Source organism: Pinus tabuliformis, chromosome 8 (assembly GCF_031772625.1).
Source record: "Pinus tabuliformis cultivar Carrire ecotype Pingquan chromosome 8, CPIR1, whole genome shotgun sequence".
Lineage (NCBI taxonomy): Eukaryota > Viridiplantae > Streptophyta > Pinopsida > Pinales > Pinaceae > Pinus > Pinus tabuliformis.
The window spans coordinates 1,555,059,397-1,555,078,536 of NC_142294.1; the positions used below are offsets into that span (position 1 = coordinate 1,555,059,397).

The 19,140-nt window shown below is 35.0% G+C and overlaps 1 protein-coding gene across 1 annotated transcript; it reads right to left on the reverse strand.

The window, feature by feature from the left end:
- Positions 1-16,502: 16,502 nt before the first annotated feature.
- On the reverse strand, positions 16,503-18,862 carry LOC149241892 (uncharacterized). The gene is made up of 3 exons (XM_089370711.1): positions 17,728-18,862; positions 17,484-17,632; positions 16,503-17,333 (listed from the first exon to the last, which is right to left on the reverse strand). The coding sequence occupies exons 1-3, from the start codon at positions 18,860-18,862 to the stop codon at positions 16,503-16,505; spliced, it is 2,115 nt and encodes a 704-aa protein (XP_089226837.1).
- Positions 18,863-19,140: the final 278 nt, after the last annotated feature.

The window sequence follows — 19,140 nt, forward strand, 5'->3', positions numbered from 1 at the left end:
CAAGATAAAAATCATGAAGGGAAAAAAAAACATGGTAGCATTGCCTTAAGCTCTACTAAGAAACACCTCTTCCTCAAACTCTATTGGCATAAGTATGTCAAATCTTGACTAAACAATTAGGGATTCGGGAAAGAAGCCACTTTGTAAAATATTGAGATTAATAAAAATATTGTTCATTTGAATTAAAAATCAATTGATGTTCTGTAAAGAATTAGAGGATCAAATAGAATTAAAATATTACTAAGAGGAGGTCAAATAGGGCTTTGTCATGTGATTACATAGAATGGATTTTATCTCTCCCACCAACTTCAATTCCTTGCAAGTGACATCATGATGAGAAATATTGATGTAATCAATACATGCTTATGAATATTTTTGTATTGACCCTTCCTCTTTATCAAGAGTTGAAAGGAAAAATGATTTCCCTTGAAAAAAAAATAATACAAAGAAATTATTAGTCCAAATACAAATAAATAAAAATATTTTTAATTAAAAGAAACTCAAAAATAATTTTTAAAGTAATAGCTTCAAAAAGGTCATTAATCTCAAATTTAAAAATTAAAAAAATTCACAATTGCTAATACAACTATCTGACAACCTTTTTTTCGCTTATGGAACATAGAGGGAGGCACAATCAAATTTGACAACCTTTTTTTCGCTTATGGAACATAGAGGGAGGCACAATCAAATTCTCTCACTCTAGTGGCTTTGGTGGCTACACATCAGGCAACATTCTATTGGAAGGACCTAAGGACGGGGACTAATGGGGCCTAAACAACCATGACTATGGATTTGATGGCTCACACCAATGCTCTAGCCTTAGTTGCGGGGGCAGATGATGATTAGGCTATCCACCCGGGATATATATCCAGCCATTTGATCTTGAGCAGCCTGAGGTGGGATGGTAGGAGGGGCTAACTACTAAGCCTATTAGTAAGTACGAAGAGGTTTATGGAGTAAATATAATTTTATTTTATTTTATTTAGCTTATTTATGATTTATTTATATTTTTATTTATTTATCATAACTATTTTATTTACCATGGTATTTTCCCCATAGTCTTAGTATATATTTAGATGTTGATTTCTAATCATACTTGATATATTTCCATACATCTTTATACCCCTTTTATCCTTATTTATTTACCATATCTCTTTTATAAATATGGTATTCAGCCTATGTCATTAATAATTATTTGTCCCATGCTATTTGGACAATATTCCTCACCTATATAAAACCTGTTTTTTGAGTTTTCTTTAAATATAAAAAGGTTAACGAGTAGATATAAAAGGGGATTTTAGTTATTTACCATACCTCTAGTTTATTTATATTTATATTTATTTACCCTACCTCTTTTATTGTGTTTATACATAACAATAATTACATTGATTTTTAAATAGGGTCACATTAGATTAAAAATGTGAGATGCTAAACATTACTTATTTACATATTTAAGTATTTATGTTTTTACACCTCCATACTAGGCAATAGAGTGCCTCTCGGCATAAGAAAAATACTCTATTATATTCTTATTATTTCAATGTCTCACAGGTAATTAAGAATTCTCATGGATTCATATATTAAGAATTATTAAGGATTCATACATGAGTACAAGTATCATCTTTACAACTAGAAGAACAATTGTTAAGATTAAAAAATCTGAAAAGATTATTTATGTTAATTTTCTAAATGACAATAGAACCTTGCAACAAGTGACATGATATAAGTATCTGAAAGTTAATATACATCATAACAAAAGTTAATATGCATCATAACATTCACTCGAACAATATTACTACAATTCTATTATATTGGTAGTATTTTAATTTTGGAGGTGTCGAGGATCTTGACAAGTAATTAGGAAACCTTAGAGGAAGTGACATCATTTAAGTATCTCAATGATAATGTACATCATAACATTCACTCGAAATATATTACTAAGAAAAGTGTTAAGTTTTATGTGGAATGATTTTCTTTCCTTAAAACACAATTGAGAAAAAATAGACTTTTGAGAGTAAGATAAAAGGTAACTCTTCTTACAGACTCATCACTTGTATTATTTTTATATGATTATGGGGTTTAGGGATGCAACATCTCTAGATAATTATGTAGAAATATCAAACAAATTCAAAAGATTTTCTTTGTCTATAAAGTTAAAATTAAAAGAAATACATTGAATTAGATACTCCAAATGAAAAAAAGTTGTTCCACATTGAGCACATAACCATGAATAATATTTAAAGTATAAAAAGAAGATAAAAATCATGAAAGAGAAAAAACATCGTAGCATTGTTTTAGGGATTGAATGTGTTAGATGTTTATTATAAATATGTGTTTATTAGCTACTTAATTTAGAAAACTATTCTACTATATTATTATGATGAAGAGGTGTCGCCATAATTCTAATAAGTAATTATCACTTTTACCATTAGAAAAATAAATATTAAAGAATAGATTTATATTAAATTATTATTATGTTGAGGTGTTGAGTAATTAATAATTTTTGGAGTATTAATATTTTTTTCTTATTTATTTATCTTCTTGTGGTTTCATCATTCATACCCTAATTTCCTTTTTAATATTGTTTAATTTCATGTGTTTAACATAATAAATATATTTTTTACCAGCCTCTCTTTAAATTATTCTTTTGATCATTAGTAGCCCCTTTGTTAAATTATGTTTTTTTGAGATCCCTAGGTTTTAGTTCTTATTTTATTTAAATTATGTTTTTTTGAAATCCTTAGGTTTTAGTTCTTATTTTATTTCCCCTCTTGACCTTACTCTTTCTAATTTATTTTTTTATAATATTACTAAATTTGTTAATATAACTAAAAATATAACACGATGGGACCTCCTTTTATTTTTATTTTATAGATTATTAATATTTTCCTAGTAACGATTCTTAACCTATAATTCTAGCTCTATATAATTTAACATTGTTATATTTGTAATTAAGGGAAATAAGCCATCATCTAACAAACAATGACCCTATAAAATTGATAACAACAATATTAATAAATAATTATCAAAATATAATGAAATAAAATACTTTAAATTGATTAGTTTTCAACTAAATATATTTTTTCATTTAATCGGAATAAGTCAAACAATAGTATTATTTATGATGCATCCGTACTATTTACAGATCCATTAATTTCTCACCTTATTATAATGATCAACTACATTATTGGTTCGAAACTTTGACCAAATCTTAATATTGTAATTAGTCTAAAAGAATTCTATATATATATATATATATATATATATATATATATAATTATAATTTTATAATTTAAATTTAGTAATATAGATGACTTTATTAGATCTCTTTAATATTATACAAGAAATAAATCCCTTGAAATGATTGTCTAAACCATGCTTTTGGAATAATTTAAAACTTTTCTTACTTGCTCAACCTTTTATTATTTTAAGAGTCAATTTGTCATAATGACTGATCAAGATTGAGGAGAAAGGTTGCACTTTGCATCCATCCCCCATTCTCCACTCCTATATAACCCTTTCTTTAACCAGTGTGCCAAACGATGCCCTTTTATAGATTCTTCAATCATTTTGAGGTGTCGTCATGATTTATACATTAGTACAAGTCTCACTTATACAATGAGAAGAATAAATGTTAATATTAAAATATTGACAATGATAATTTATGTAAATTTTATAAATGACAACAAAACGATAGAGAAAGTGACATCATATAACTATCTAAAAGATAATATACATCATAATATTATCTTTAACTTTATTACCAAGAAAGTGGGTGGAATGATTACCCTTGCATGGAAGAGGATAGAGAAAAAAAGGACCCTTGACAGTGGGATAAAATGTAACTTTTCATTGAGACTTATCACTATATGATTATGGGGTTGGGGGAATTATGGGGAAATATTAAGCAAATTCTAACACTTTTCTTGACATATAAAGTTAAAATTAAAGAAAATACATTGCATTAGCTACTCCTATGGAAAATGTGTCTTTCTCCATTGATGACATAAGTATTACTAACTATCTAATGTACAAGAGCTAGATAAAAACCATGAAAGAAAAAAAAAACATCTTAACATTACCTTAAGCTCTACTGAGAAACACTTCTTCCCACCTCTTCCTAAAACTCTATTGGCATAAAGATGTCAAATCTTGACTAAATCATTAGGGATTCAAGGAAGAAGTCACTTTGTACAATATTCAGAGCAAAAAAAATATTGCTCATTTAAATTAAAGATCAACTAGTGTCTTGTAAAGAATTAGAGGATCAAATAAAATTAAAATATTACTAAGAGGTGGTCAAATAAGATTTTGCCAAATAATTTTTAAAATAATAGCTAAAAAAAATTATCAATCCCAAATTTAAAAGTTAAAAATATTCACACTTGTTAATTAACCTTAAAAAAATATTAAAAATAAAAATAAAACAAATGGTCGGATTCCAATTTAATAAATAAAAAATAATCTTACTAAAAAAATTAACCACCACTACCTTATTAATAATCATTTAAATTATAATTAAATTTAATAAAATATAAAAATTAATATATAAAATCAAATAATAATAATTCGGTGTTTTAAAATTAAATTTAATAATTATTGGACGGTTTTATTGGATCCTCTCGCACAAGAAAGAAATTCCGTTAATTAATTGAATGCGGTTTCTTTTTTTGGAATAATGTAATGCTTGGCGTACGTGGTCAACCATCCATATCCTCGTGCGTACTCCGTTTCTATTTTACCATTTCCACTATTGAACAAAGGGTTTTCTCGAGATTTGGGTATTTGGGGTATGTATCGGGATCGCAGTGCAATCATCTCTTTAGGATTGGGTATTAATAAATAAATTAACATTAATATTTAATAATAATTAAATCATAATAATCTGGGATAGTATGATAGTGAATAATAATTACAATATAATAGAGGAATTTAAAATAAATTAAATAATTTAAAAAGATTGTTTAAAATTTAATAAGTGAAAATTGATTTTATTAAATATTGATAATTATTATTTTTAATGGGAGTAGTTTTAAGTATTAGTTTTCGGTGGATTTTTAGTCAAAAATTGATAAAAATAAATTGTGTCAAAATCTTGAATTGTGTTGTTGAAACTGGTCTTTCTATTATATATATGGATTCAACACTTTAAACGTGAAAACTTTCAAAAAAGTGCCACTTAAAGGCTACTAGATTATTTATTTATAGATAAAATAAATAAAATTTTATGACGATAATATATTTTATTAATAAAATATTACATACATTTGCTATATCTTCTCTCTTTTTTTGAGGAAGAAGTTTTTGTTTTAAAATTTGAATGTGTTGATGTTTATCATAAATATGTGCTTATTAGTGTTTACTACCTATTTAATTTAGATGATTACTTCATTATATTGTTATAATGTTGAGGTGTTGCCATGATCATAGCAAGCAACTAAGAATGAAAGATTAACACATTCATACATTATCACTTTTAGAAGTGTAAAAATAATAATTAAAGGCCATGATCATGATAAGTAATTAATAATTTGGAAGGATTCATACATTAGTACAAGTAATGTACAAGTATCAGTTTTAGAAGTAGAAAAATAAATGATAAAAATTAAAAATTTAGAAAGATCACATATGCTCATAAATTTTTTAAATGATATGTCAACTTTGAAGGAAACTATACTGCCACACAAATATCTGAAAGTTAACTTACATCCTAACATTTACTAGCATATTATTGGGAAATGGGTAAATGCACTAGGAAGTAATATTATGGCCTCCAATACAATTAAAAGAAAAATACACCTTTGAAACTCGTCTTTAAGAGTCGTGACATGTATTAGTTTCATACGGCTATAATGTTTGGGGATGCGACATCTCTAGAGAAATAAGAAAAAATAACAAGCAAATTTTGAGGCTTTTCTTAACAGGTGACACCAAAATTAAAGGAAATACACTTAATTGGATCCTTCTTATAGAAAGATGATACAGGTATGACTACGTATCTAATGTAGAAGAACTAAATAAAAACCATGGAAGGAAAAAGGATTTCTAAAATTTCCTTAAACACCACTCAGAACCATCTCTTGCTAAAACCCAATTGATATAAGGTGGCCAATCTTGATTAAATCATTGGAGATTCAAGGAAAAATCCACTTTGTAAGATATTGATAGTAATGAAAATATTGTTCAAAGATGATTTGTGGTGTTTCAAAGAACTACATGATCAAATAAAATTAAAATTAAGGTTTTGTCATGTGATTGGGTATGATGGATATTTACTTGCTTACCAAATTCAATTCCCTACAAATAACATGATAATGAAAATTACTCATATAAAAAAGACAAGCCTATAAATACTTTTATATTAATACTCACAAAAAAAAATTATTAATTCCCATTTTCTAAAATTAAAAATATTCATAATCATTAATAAACTTAAAGCATAATCCCCGGATGCTTGTGCCACCATGCAAGACCTGGTAAGGCCACTTGCCACGGTAGACAGGACATGCGATGGACGGAGGGCATTAAGGCTCCTCGCCGCCACCTCCCATCGACCAGCAACGCAGCACTCGAGCCTTAATGAAGGTGCAGGTACCACAGAGGAGGAGGATGGCCGCATTCAATGCGGGGACATTCCGGAAGAATGAAGAGGTTGTTAAATTTGTCGATTGGGATGCAGATGAAGCCCACTGCGATGGTGTTCCTGCTCTGCAACCTGAGATTTCTGGAGTCATTGTGGAATTGGGGGAGGCTGGCCGACTGCTGGTCCTCCCTGGTTCATGCCTACAGTCATTTGTTTGTCACAGTGAGCCGAATTGGGTGGAAGCTTCGTCTGAGGAAGTGGAATTTGGAAGAATGGTCCGTGAACGAATGCCATGTCGCCGGGGTAGAGGCTCAGGGAGAGCCAGATCTGCTCGAGGGCCTGCAGCCGACCTACACCACCATTGCTGCTGTGTTTATTGTCACCGACGAGGAGGAGCACCTCAGGTGCAGCCGAGTCAATATGTGGAAGCGGGAGGGTCCAGCAATGGAGAGCAATCTCTACCTGCATTCGGCTCTGTCATCTTCTCACTGCGCAATCCCAGAGAAAATTTGGGCATCAATGCTCATATTTCAGTATTGTTTACCAGAATCACGGACGAAAATGAAGCCGGCCTGCCTCGGCCACCTGCAATGGAGAATCCCTCGGACATTGAAGAGAGACTTCACCCGGCGCGAGAAGGAAAACTGCCTCTGGATATGGAGGAAGAATACCGGCTCGTGGATAAAGGTACAATGCCTTTGGGGGAGGCCTCAAGCTCACGGGAGGCGGAATTGCGGGAGAAAGAACCTGATCTGCCGGCCTTCATGGACGGCCTACCAGAAGGACATGGCTGGGCGTGGATTCGGGAAGCCAAACCAGGGGAGGACGAGCCAGAGGATGATGAGCAAGAGGGCTAAGCCCAGGTGGCTCTCATGCATGCAGTCTGGACGCGTGTGGGATCGTGGTCGGTTCTCTCTCCTGTGGGATCGTGGTCGGTTCTCTCTCCTGTGGGATCGTGGTCGGTTCTCTCTCCTGTGGAATCGTGGTCGGTTCTCTCTCCTGCTGTCTTTAGTCGTTCTAGTTTGCTTTTTTCTGTTATATGTTGGGTCTCGGTCATATGTATCTTCTGCTGTTTCTGGGTCACTCTTCCGTTATGGAATGGAGTTTTGTTTGGTTTGGGCTATCTCCACAAGCCCTGGTTCTATGTGACAATCTCTGCCCCTGCGTGGGCTTCACAGAGTTGCCTTTTGTCTTTTTACTGGCGGTTGTAAGGCGCAATCTAGGTACCTTCAGGTGTGCTTCTCAGAAATGTAATGGGTTGGGGGGCTATGCTACAGCTGCCATGGAGCCACATGAGCAGCAAGACATATCGCATGTAATTTTCAGCTGTAAATATTAATACATAGTAGTTAATGTTGCTTAGAAAAAAATAAACTTAAAGCATAATAATAAAATTTTGTAATTACTAAAAAAGGGGATTTTAGTTATTTACGATACCTCTAGTTTATTTATATTTATATTTATTTACCTTGCCTCTTTTATTGTGTTTATACATAACAATAATTACATTGATTTTTAAATAGGGTTACATTAGATAAAAAATGTGAAATGCTAAACATTACTTATTTACATATTTAAGTGTTTATGTTTTTACGTGAGATCTACCTCCATACTAGGCAACAGAGTGCCTCTCGGCATAACATAACTACTCTATTATATTGTTATTATTTCAATGTCTCACAGGTAATTAAGAATTCTCAAGGATTCATATATTAAGAATTATTAAGGATTCATACACGAGTACAAGGATCATCTTTACAACTAGCAGAACAAATGTTAAGATTAAAAAATCTAAAAAGGGTATTTATGTTAATTTTCTAAATGACAATAGAACCTTGCAATAAGTGACCTGATATAAGTATCTCAAAGTTAATATACATCATAACAAAAGTTAATATACATCATAACATTCACTCGAACAATATTACTACAATTCTATTATATTGCTAATATTTTGATTTTGGAGGTGTCGAGGATCTTGACAAGTAATTAGGAAACCCTAGAGGAAGTGACATCATTTTGACAAGTAATTAGGAAACACTAGAGGAAGTGACATCATTTAAGTATCTCAAGGATAATGTACATCATAACATTCACTGGAAATATATTAGTAAGAAAAGTGTTAAGTTTTATGTGGAATGATTTTCTTTCCTTAAAAAACAATTGAGAAAAAATAGACTTTTGAGAGTAAGATAAAAGGTAACTCTTCTTACAGACTCATCACTTGTATTGTTTTTATATGATTATGGGGTTTAGGGATGCAACATCTCTAGATAATTATGTAGAAATATCAAACAAATTCAAAAGATTTTCTTAGCCTATAAAGTTAAAATTAAAAGAAATACATTGAATTGGATACTCCAAATGAAAAAGATTCGTTCCACATTGAGCACATAACCATGAATAATATTTAAAGTATAAAAAGAAGATAAAAATCATGAAAGAGAAAAAACATCTTAGCATTGTTTTATGGATTGAATGTGTTAGATGTTTATTATAAATATGTGTTCATTAGCTACTTAATTTAGAAAACTATTCTACTATATTATTATGATAAAGAGGTGTAGCCATAATTCTAATAAGTAATTATCACTTTTACCATTAGAAAATTAAATATTAAAGAATAGATTTATATTAAATTGTTATTATGTTTTTTTTTTTTTTCTCGTTAAGACTACGCTATTCTATTATATACATTAAAAGGAAAATAGTTACAGTCAAGAGTTCATATTGCCAGAGGCCGAGGATGGCACTCTGGACTTACAGTGCTCAAAAATACCACCCATACAGGGTCCACACCACTAAGACTGAAAACCCGTGCAGGGGCCCTATCCTGGAGACAAGTCACCCGCGCAGGGGTGCTACCACTGTGACTGATTGCCCACGCAGAGGCTTTAAACCATTGAGGAACATTGAGAGCAAAAATAGTCATCCCATTCAGGGGCATAGACGAGAAAAAGAAAACCTTCAACCATATCCCTCGCAGGGGCGTAGACAGACATTGAAATATATAATTCGCGAACCAAACAAAGACATTCAAGACATACAGTAAGCCGTTATGGCGATTCATGGAAAAACCAGAGCATCGTTTGAAGGGAAGAGACTGAGCGAGCGGACGACTATTCGTCCGGCTCCTCTTCATAAATTCAGCACATACCTTATGGGGGGGGCCCAATCGACCTTGGATTTCTCTGACGAAGGCGCTTCCTAAGTCGTAGGTGGGTCGATGTTCGGCTCTGGGCGATCCTCTGGCAGACCCTCAGCGGCCCTTGAGCTTTCAGCCTGATGAAACTGTGAGCGGGGTGGCTGCCCGCCTTCCTCCTTCGGTTCTTCCAAAAAAAGGACAGAAACATGGGCGTTAATACGAGAATTGCCCTGGGCATTGCTGAAGGAGAAGACCGCGGTTCCAAACGCAGGAAGTGGATTGGAGCCCGAATCAAGATTGCCCGAATCCATGAACTGGCTCGCCTAGATGGAATAAGCCTCTGCAACTTGGTGGCAGAGACAGTGGCAGCAGCGAGAGGGTGCATTAGCGACTGAGGGACATGAGGATCTGCCTCTGCCAGAGCCTCGGCGGCTGATGAGGCGCTGTCGTGGCTTGACCATGATGTCGCTGAAAGCAGGAAAGCAGAACAGAGCCGGGAAAGATGAGAAGGAATGCGTGAAGCAACCGTCACCCACCCTTGCAGACTTGATACCACCCTCAATTTCCAGAGGGGCGTCTTGAACCTTAGCTCTGAGAGCCGACAACCATACTCCCAATTCCAAAATCTGAGATCGACCCAATGCATGATTTTCCAAACCCCCAACATTCTTATGCTCCTCTGCATTGTCTCGATTCTTGTATGCCATAACTGCACACTGCAGACGTAATTGAAGCCTGGACAAGGCAGTGAAGTGCCGTCCTTTCTCGCTCCAGCACTCACGCTTGCAATCCCCGATGACGGATTGCAGTAAATGCCCTTCTTATGCTCGGGATCGCTCATGGTGACCAGGTGTCATTCCAATATCCTCGGTCGTGTCACCCGCATCCGGGGAAATTATTATTATGTTGAGGTGTTGAGTAATTAATAATTTTTGGAGTATTAATATTTTTTTCTTATCTCTTTATCTTCTTGTGGTTTCATCATTCATACCCTAATTTCCTTCTTAATATTGTTTAATTTCATGTGTTTAACATAAGAAATATATTTTTTACCAGTTTCTCTTTAAATTATTCTTTTGATCATTAGCAGCCCCTTTTTAAATTATGTTTTTTGAGATCCCTAGGTTTTAGTTCTTATTTTATTTCCCCTCTTGGCCTTACTCTTTCTAAAATTATTTTTTATAATATTACTAAATTTGTTAATATAACTAAAAATATAACATGATGGAACCTCCTTTTATTTTTATTTTATAGATTATTAATATTTTCCTAGTAAGAATTCTTAACCTATAATTCTAGCTCTATATAATTTAACATTGTTATATTTCTAATTAAGGGAAATAAGCCATCATCTAACAAACAATGACCCTATAAAATTGATAATAACAATATTAATAAATAATTATCAAAATATAATGAAATAAAATACTTTAAATTGATTTGTTTTCAACTAAATATATTTTTTCATTTAGTCGGACTAAGTCAAACAATAGTATTATTTATGATGCATCCATACTATTTACACATCGATTAATTGCTCACCTTATTATAATGATCATCCACATTATTGGTTGGAAACTTTGACCAAATCTTAATATTGTAATTAGTCTAAAAGAATTATATATATATATATATATATATATATATATATATATATATATATATATATATATATATATATATATATATATATATATATATATATATATATATATATATTTTACTGAGGGACATGAGGATCTAATCAAGTTATCTATTTTACTAAATTTAAATATATATATATATATATATATAATTTAAATTTAGTATTAAAGAGATCTAATCAAGTTATCTATTTTACTAAATTTAAATTATATATATATATATATATATATATATATATATATATATATAATTTAAATTTAGTAAAATAGATAACTTGATTAGATCTCTTTAATACTAGACAAGAAATAAATCCCTTTAAATGATTGTCTAAACCATGCTTTTGGAATAATGTAAAACTTTTCTTACTTGCTCAACCTTTTATTATTTTAAGAGTTAATAGTGATTGTCATAATGACTGATCAAGATTGAGGAGAGAGGTTGCACTTTGCATCCATCCCCATTCTCCACTCCTATATAACCCTTTCTATTTTATAGATTCTTCAATCATTTTGAGGTGTCGTCATGATTTATACTTTAGTACAAGTATCACTTATACAATGAGAAGAATGAATGTTAATATTAAAATATTTACAATGATAATTTATGTTAATTTTCTAAATGACAACAAAACCATGGAGAGACTGACATCATATAACTATCTAAAATACAATATACATCATAATATTATCTTTAACTTTATTACCAAGAAATTGGGTGGAATGATTACAAGAGGATAGAGAAAAAAATGACCTTTGACAATGGGATAAAATGTAACTTTGCGTTGAGACTTATCACTATATGATTATGGGGCTTGGGGAATTATGGGGAAATATTAAGCAAATTCTAACGCTTTTCTTAACATATAAAGTTAAAATTAAAGAAAATACATTGCATTAGGTACTCGTATGGAAAATACGTCTTTCTCCATTGATGACATAAGTATTACTAACTCTCTAATGTACAAGAGCTAGATAAAAAACATGAAAGAAGAAAAAAAAACATCTTAACATTACCTTAAGTTCTAGTGAGAGACACTTCTTCCCACCTCTTCCTAAAACTCTATTGGCATAAAGATGTCAAATCTTGACTAAACCATTAGGGATTCAAGAAAGAAGTCACTTTGTATAATATTGAGGTTAATAAAAATATTGTTCTTTTAAATTAAAGATCAACTAGTGTCTTGTAAAGAATTAGAGGATCAAATAGAATTAAAATATTACTAAGAGGTGGTCAAATAAGGTTTTGTCAAATAATTTTTAAAATAATAGCTAAAAAAATTTATTAATCCCAAATTTAAAAGTTAAAAATATTCACACCTGCTAATTCAACTTAAAAAAATATTAAAAATAAAAATAAAACAGATGGTCGGATTCAAATTTAATAAATAAAAAATAATCTTACTAAAAACTAACCACCACTACGTTATTAATAATGTTTTAAATTATATATATATATTTTTTTTTCCGAAGAAAAAGATAACTTTTTACTAAGAAAATAAAAAGTTACAACGCATATGCAGTGAGCATTTCAGATATTTCTGCTTGCCTGCTTTTGCAATCAGATATGAGACAAAAGCTTTCTGCCATTTCCATCTGGGTGTCTTCAAAAGAAAGAAAAAAAACACAGCTGAGTACCTTTAAAAAAAAACTCCGAAGTCTTGCTTCACTGATCTTCAGCTCTGCCAGCACATTAGCATCATGCTTGCTCCTGTAGGCCTTCTTTGTTTTGTTTATCCCACTAGAAAGGCTGGATGATCCGCTCTAGTGGCATTGATCAGCTATCCTAATCCCTCCTTTACGGCTGTAGAGTTCATTGAGATTGGATTTCTGTTCAAACTCCTCCAAATTTCTCTCCTGAAACTAGTAGATTAACCAAGGAACAAGAGAGAAAGCTTCCCCTAATATTCGCCTCTCCGACATATGCTGAAAGGTGACACCGAACCACATCTTTGGATTGGACTTACGCAGGCAAAACTTTTTGAAATTTCTGAAAGGTGACATGAAGATAGCTGATGATACTGATCAGCATTTTGGCTGTGAGAGCATCCAATTAAAAACATGAAAAATGCGTATGATGTCTCCTCGGTAGGAGGAAAAAGCCCCAATACACAAGATGTATGATCATAGTGCCCATAAAAAGACGAGAGAGGGATAATAGAAATATTTTAGAACAGCATTGATGCCAATATACAGTCTGTAAAAAAAAAAAAAAAAATACTTAGGCAGGAAAGAAGGCGGAAAAGAGTAAACACATTCATTGCTGAAGAGCGAAAGGAGGCTGATCGGATGAAAAGATCTGTCCCTGCCGATCTTCAACAACTTTCCAGATTCCCATAGCCTGCTGCAATCCTTCCTTGGAGAGCAGGTCCGCAAAGGCGTTGTTGTCCCTGAAAATGTGACTAATGGAGAGGCTGTTAAAGGATGATTTTAGCCCCCGCAGTTCTTCCAACATAAGCTTCAGAATTTGATTTTTACAGGAGCTTTTCCCATTGACCCAATTTATAACGTTTAGGGAGTCTCCGAAAATTTGTATTGAGAAAATGTTTCTCTATAGAAGCCAACAGAGGAGAAATCTCAGAGCTGACAGCTCAGCGAAATTATTGGAACCTGACCCTAGGCCTATAGAGGCTTTTAAAGAATGATTTGCATTTATGTGAATGACCATTCCTGCTCCTGCCCTGTTATTTTGAGATGCTCCATTAAAGAATGCCCAGGGGATGCCTTCTTTAATGATTACAGGCTTGTGATGGGTTTGCTAAATTTTAGTATCAGGAGCAGGGATGGACGAGTAGATGGAGGCACAATGAACAGCAATAACATTTGCCGGAGTTTCCTTCTCTTGAAAGAGGCTCCTGTTTCTAGCTATCCAGACCCCCCAGCAGAAGATGAGAGGAAGATTTCTCATATTCCCATCGGGGTATTTTTTCCACCAAATGCCCCAAACATCTTCCAAGGATCCATTCCCCCATTCTGCCTGAATGTTTAGCAATTTCCTTATCTCTCGCCAAATCTTTTTTGATTCAGAGAAGTGGATAAAAAGATGGTTAATAGATTCCTTATCAGACTTGCACAGAGGACATCTCCCTGGACCGAACATATACCTTGACTGAAGAATATCCCAGGTTGAAATTTTCCGTTTTAACAGACACCAGAAGAAAAGTCTAGCCTTGGCTGGACACTTTAGCTTCCAAATGTGCTTCGACCACCATTCTGGGTCGCCCCATCCTTTCCTTGACATAATAAATTTATATCCACACTTAGGAGTGTATTCTCCAGATTCTCCATGAGCCCATATCAGCGTATCCGGACAATCTTTTAGTCTGACATTGGATCGATTGAGTTCTTGAATGTAGGAGTTCCATTCGTTGCTCCATCTAATGTTTATTCCTAAGTCTTCCCCATCTTTCCAAGCCTGACCCCACATAGTAGATTGGCCTTCCTTCTCAACCTGGTTTAGAGTAGAGATGACCATATTTTCTAGATGTCTGATAAGTCCTGGGGATAGTGCAAATTTTTCGTTGCAACCTACCCAGGGGTCCAATCCTATCTTCAGGTTCCTGCCATTCCCAATTTTCCACGCCAGTCCTTGTTCAATCACCTTGAACGCCTCCACCGATGCTTTCCGAATAACTGATACATTCTTCTTATTCTTCACAGGGCTCCTTATCCAATCTTCCAAGGGTCTGGTTCTATATATTTCCTTTTCACCACTTTAGTCCATAAATTTTCCATTGATATTAATCGCCACCCTGATTTTGCTGCCAGGGAGAGACTAAAATCAGGAAGCCTCTTTATTCCCCAACCTCCCCATTCCTTTGGTCTCGGCAGTTTGTCCCAGGCCACCCAAGGAAGAACCGAGTTCTCCTTTGAGCCATCCCACAAGAATCTGCAGCATATTCTTCTGATTTTCTCCAAAACTCCTTTAGGTACCCAGGTTAATGCTGCCCAGTAGACTGGGATGGCCAGAATCACAGATTTAATAAGGGTCAATCTTCCAGCTCTGGAGAGCCATTTGAAACTCCAGTGAGATATTCTGGATTCTATCTTGGCAATCAGCCAGTTCCAGTCCTCTTTTTTATATGTGCCTGGTTTTAGCCAAAACCCCAAGTATTTGAAGGAGGAGTCCATAGAGCTAGATTGAAAGGGAAACAAAGCTTGCAGATGAATCCTCTCCTATCTATCCATTCCCGCCACTGACATCTGAGATTTCCCAGGATTTATTTGCATTCCAGTTGCTTTCAAAAACAAATCTAGAATGGATTTTAATTCCTTAAGTTCGTTAGGAGCTCCGCTTGAGAAAACAATATATCATCAACAAAAAGAAGGTGAGAGATGAATATATTGGTTGCTACCTCTATACCTCTTACCTTCCCCTCTCTTCTAGCTTTTTGGATCAGCCTGCTTAAGCCTTCTGCCACCAAGAGAAATAGCAGCGGACATAAAGGACATCCTTGCCTTAAACCTCTCTGGCCTCTGAAGAAAGGTGATGCTAATCTGTTGATTAGAACTACATAATTGACATTTGAGATGCACCCCATGATCCATCGGATAAAGTCATGTTTGAACCCCAAGTGAGTTAGAAGCAGCCGAATATAAATCCAGTTAATCCGGTCATATGCTTTGGATAAATCAATTTTTATTACTACACCCTTCATATTCTTTTGTCTGACACTGTGTCAGACTTCTTGGGCTACTCCGATGGCCTCATGTATTTGTATTCCATATAGAAACCCGAACTGCTCCATAGAGATGTGGTTTGCCAGAATGGGCTTGATTATGTTTGCTATCACCTTTGCTATGATCTTGTATAAGCAGTTGCATAATGAAATCAGCCTGAAATCTTCAAAAGTCTCGGGAACTTCTTTCTTTGGGATGAGGGCTAGGAAAGTAGCATTGAAAGGACTGTAGACTTCTCCTTTCTTTTTAGATTCTTCAACTACTTCGGTAATTTCTGCACCAATCAAATCATAAAAATGAAGGAAAAGTTCTATGGTCCATCCGTCTGGCCCAAGACTTTTTTCCTTTGCCATAGATTTCATTACTGACTCTGCTTCCTCCTTAGAAAATAGACTTAACATCTCCTCTGCTTCTTCCTCCTCAACAAATCTTGGGAAACATTGGGCTGTCTTTATTACTTCAACAATGGTAGCCTCACCCGGGTCTCCAAATAAACTCTGAAAATGTCTCTGTCCAAGACCTGATAATGAGTTGAAGGACCGAATTTCCTCCCTTTTGCATAGTTGTGGAAGAAGCTGGTGTTCTCATCTCCAACTTTTAACCAAATCGCTCTGCTCTTGAGCCTCCATTCCTCTTCCTTTGCCAATAGAATTTGATTCTGAAGTTTCTCCAGGTGTAGGATCCTTTCCTTTGAAGCCTGGGTAGCATATCCATCTGCCTCTATGCTTTCTAGTTTTTTTAGTTCTTCACTTATCCTGAGCTGCTCCTCGTTTTTCTTTGCCTTTCTCTCTTTTGCCCAGAGGATTGTCGCTTTTTTCAGTCTCTTGAGATTTTCCATAAACAAGAAACTTTTATCCTCTCTTGAATTATTATCCGGGTGTATCCATGTTCCTTTGAAGAGATTGATAAATGAAGGTTCTTGCAGCCATGAAGAGTTGAATTTAAAGGGCACAGGAGGCTTTGGAGGGGGGAAGGAGAGGTCTAGAAAAACAGGGAAATGATCAGAAGACCCCTTTTCTTCAACCCATTGCTTGAATATAGGAACCTTTGTAGCTACTTCTTCAGAGATGAGAAACCGGTCCAGTCTTTTTGCCACTCTAGCCTCCCCTGCTCTCTGATTCCTCCATGTTGGCTTTAGTTTTATCGGATTGACATCTATGAGTTTGCTGTCCGTTAGGAGATTTAAGAAAAAGTCTCTCAAAGGGTCTTCCCTAGCTGACGGTCCCCAAGCCTCTGCTCTCCCAACAGAAAAATTTAAGTCTCCTCCCAATACCAAATGTTTTGTCTTCAACAGAGATTTCGACATTAAGTCATTACAAAAAATCGCCCTTCCTTGACAGGGCCCGTATACATTGAGTATAGTAATTGGCAATGCGAAGTCAGGGGATTGGACTTCCATGCCCATCACTTATTTCATTCCCCACTGATTAGTCACCTTTACTCTCCCTTCCTTATAGCCTATTACCAAACCCCCTGAATGACCCACTGAATCTACTGCTGAGAATTTCCAGCCAGGAAGGAGACCATTTAGCGACAGTTCTACTTCGGCTTCGTTCCCTAATGTCTCTTGCAAAAAAAGAATCTCTGAATTTGAACTATGAATCAAATCTCTAAGAGCCAGTCTTTTAGGTTTGCTGGCCAGACCCCTGCAATTCCATGATGTCAATATCATTTTATACCGATTTCAGGGGTCTGCACCGCTCTAAGAACCCCGGTGATGGACTGTTGTTTCCAATCAGCTACATCGAATTTTGCTTTCATTTTGGATTTGGCTAGATTAGACTTCCTTCCTCCTTTATTTTTTGAATGGCCTTGAGTGGGGAGCTGACCTATACGACCTACAAAATCTGAAATAACAGGCTTACAATCAAGGGATCTAAGATTGTAAGGACATGGATTTTGGAGAAGAGGGGAGGCAGGATGAGTCAAGTCAGCTTCACAAAGCGGATCTAGGGAAGGCAAGGCAACCAAAAAAGATTTTATTCCTGTTTCCACCGGAGCTACAACAATATTTTCGCTTAGACCTTTTTTGTGGATGGAAGATAAAGAGGGAGAAATTTCAGGCTGTCTATCAACGATTGGATCTGAAAGAAAAATGGGAGAGGGGGGAGAGTCTAAGCACTTATCCATTTCTTTTTCATTGACAGATGGATTTTTAACAACTATCGGCTCCCCAGAGATCTCCTCTTTTGCTTTGTCCTGCTCCAGTTCCTTGTTCAAATCACTGTACTGAGGTACTTCCTGAGCCTGCCCTTCCTGAAGAACCTCTGTCTCCAATCCTTCAGCATTCTGATCCCCGAACCCCTCCTTCTCCTGATTGAAATGAGAATGGCTGATGTCCTTATCCCAGTGAGTTGATGTCCTCCGAAAACGCCTTCTTCTCCTACCCAAAGGACATTCCATGACTAAATGACCGATTACATGGCATCTATGGCACCGAAAAGGCAAGGATTCGTAATCCAGTATCTGCTCGAAGACATAGTCTTTGTATTGAAGGTTTATCTTTTCTGCAAGGCCTCTCCTGGGATTGAGACTCACTAAAATCCGAGCCATAGCCTTGTTCCTGGTTTCGATGAAGGACATATCAACTTCCAGATAGGAGCCCAACCTATCCCCTATTGCTTTGAAAACTGATTCAACCCATAAAAATGAAGGCAGCCCTGGGGCTCTTACCCAGACGGGAAAGACATCCGTTTTCTCGTGTATAGCATCAAACAGGGGGTTCCATTTCTTCAGTAACACTGGAATGTTTGCTATGGCCCAATTCCTTTCTAAGACCCAGTCTGCTGCCTCTTTGTTTTCAAAATGGAGCATGAACCATCCCTTTGCAAGGTTTGAGGCTTCAAACCCTTTGATTTGGTCAGACAGAAAGTTTAGTTCTCCCCAGGCTTGGATTTGTTCCCTCTCGCCCTGCCAACCAGGGTACAATCTGCCACCTCCAAGGATTCCTCAATCGACACATCCATGCCCAAAACCAAGTTCCCTTCTATTTTATGTGAACCGATTGGCCTCTGATTTTTCCTCTTTTCCCCTTTTTTCTTATTCCCTGTGGCTACTTCCGTTGTCTCCTTATTTATAGCATTTCTGGCCAG

Excerpts from the sequence above, each read along its gene's own strand:
- LOC149241892 (XM_089370711.1), bottom strand. The coding sequence starts at position 18,862 with ATGCTCCATTTTGAAAACAAAGAGGCAGCAGACTGGGTCTTAGAAAGG. Across the intron at positions 17,633-17,727 it reads GGTGCAGACCCCTGAAATCG|AGATTCTTTTTTTGCAAGAG; the intron begins GTATAAAATGAT and ends GTTCAAATTCAG. Across the intron at positions 17,334-17,483 it reads ATAAGGAAGGGAGAGTAAAG|ACAAAACATTTGGTATTGGG; the intron begins GTGACTAATCAG and ends TCTCTGTTGAAG.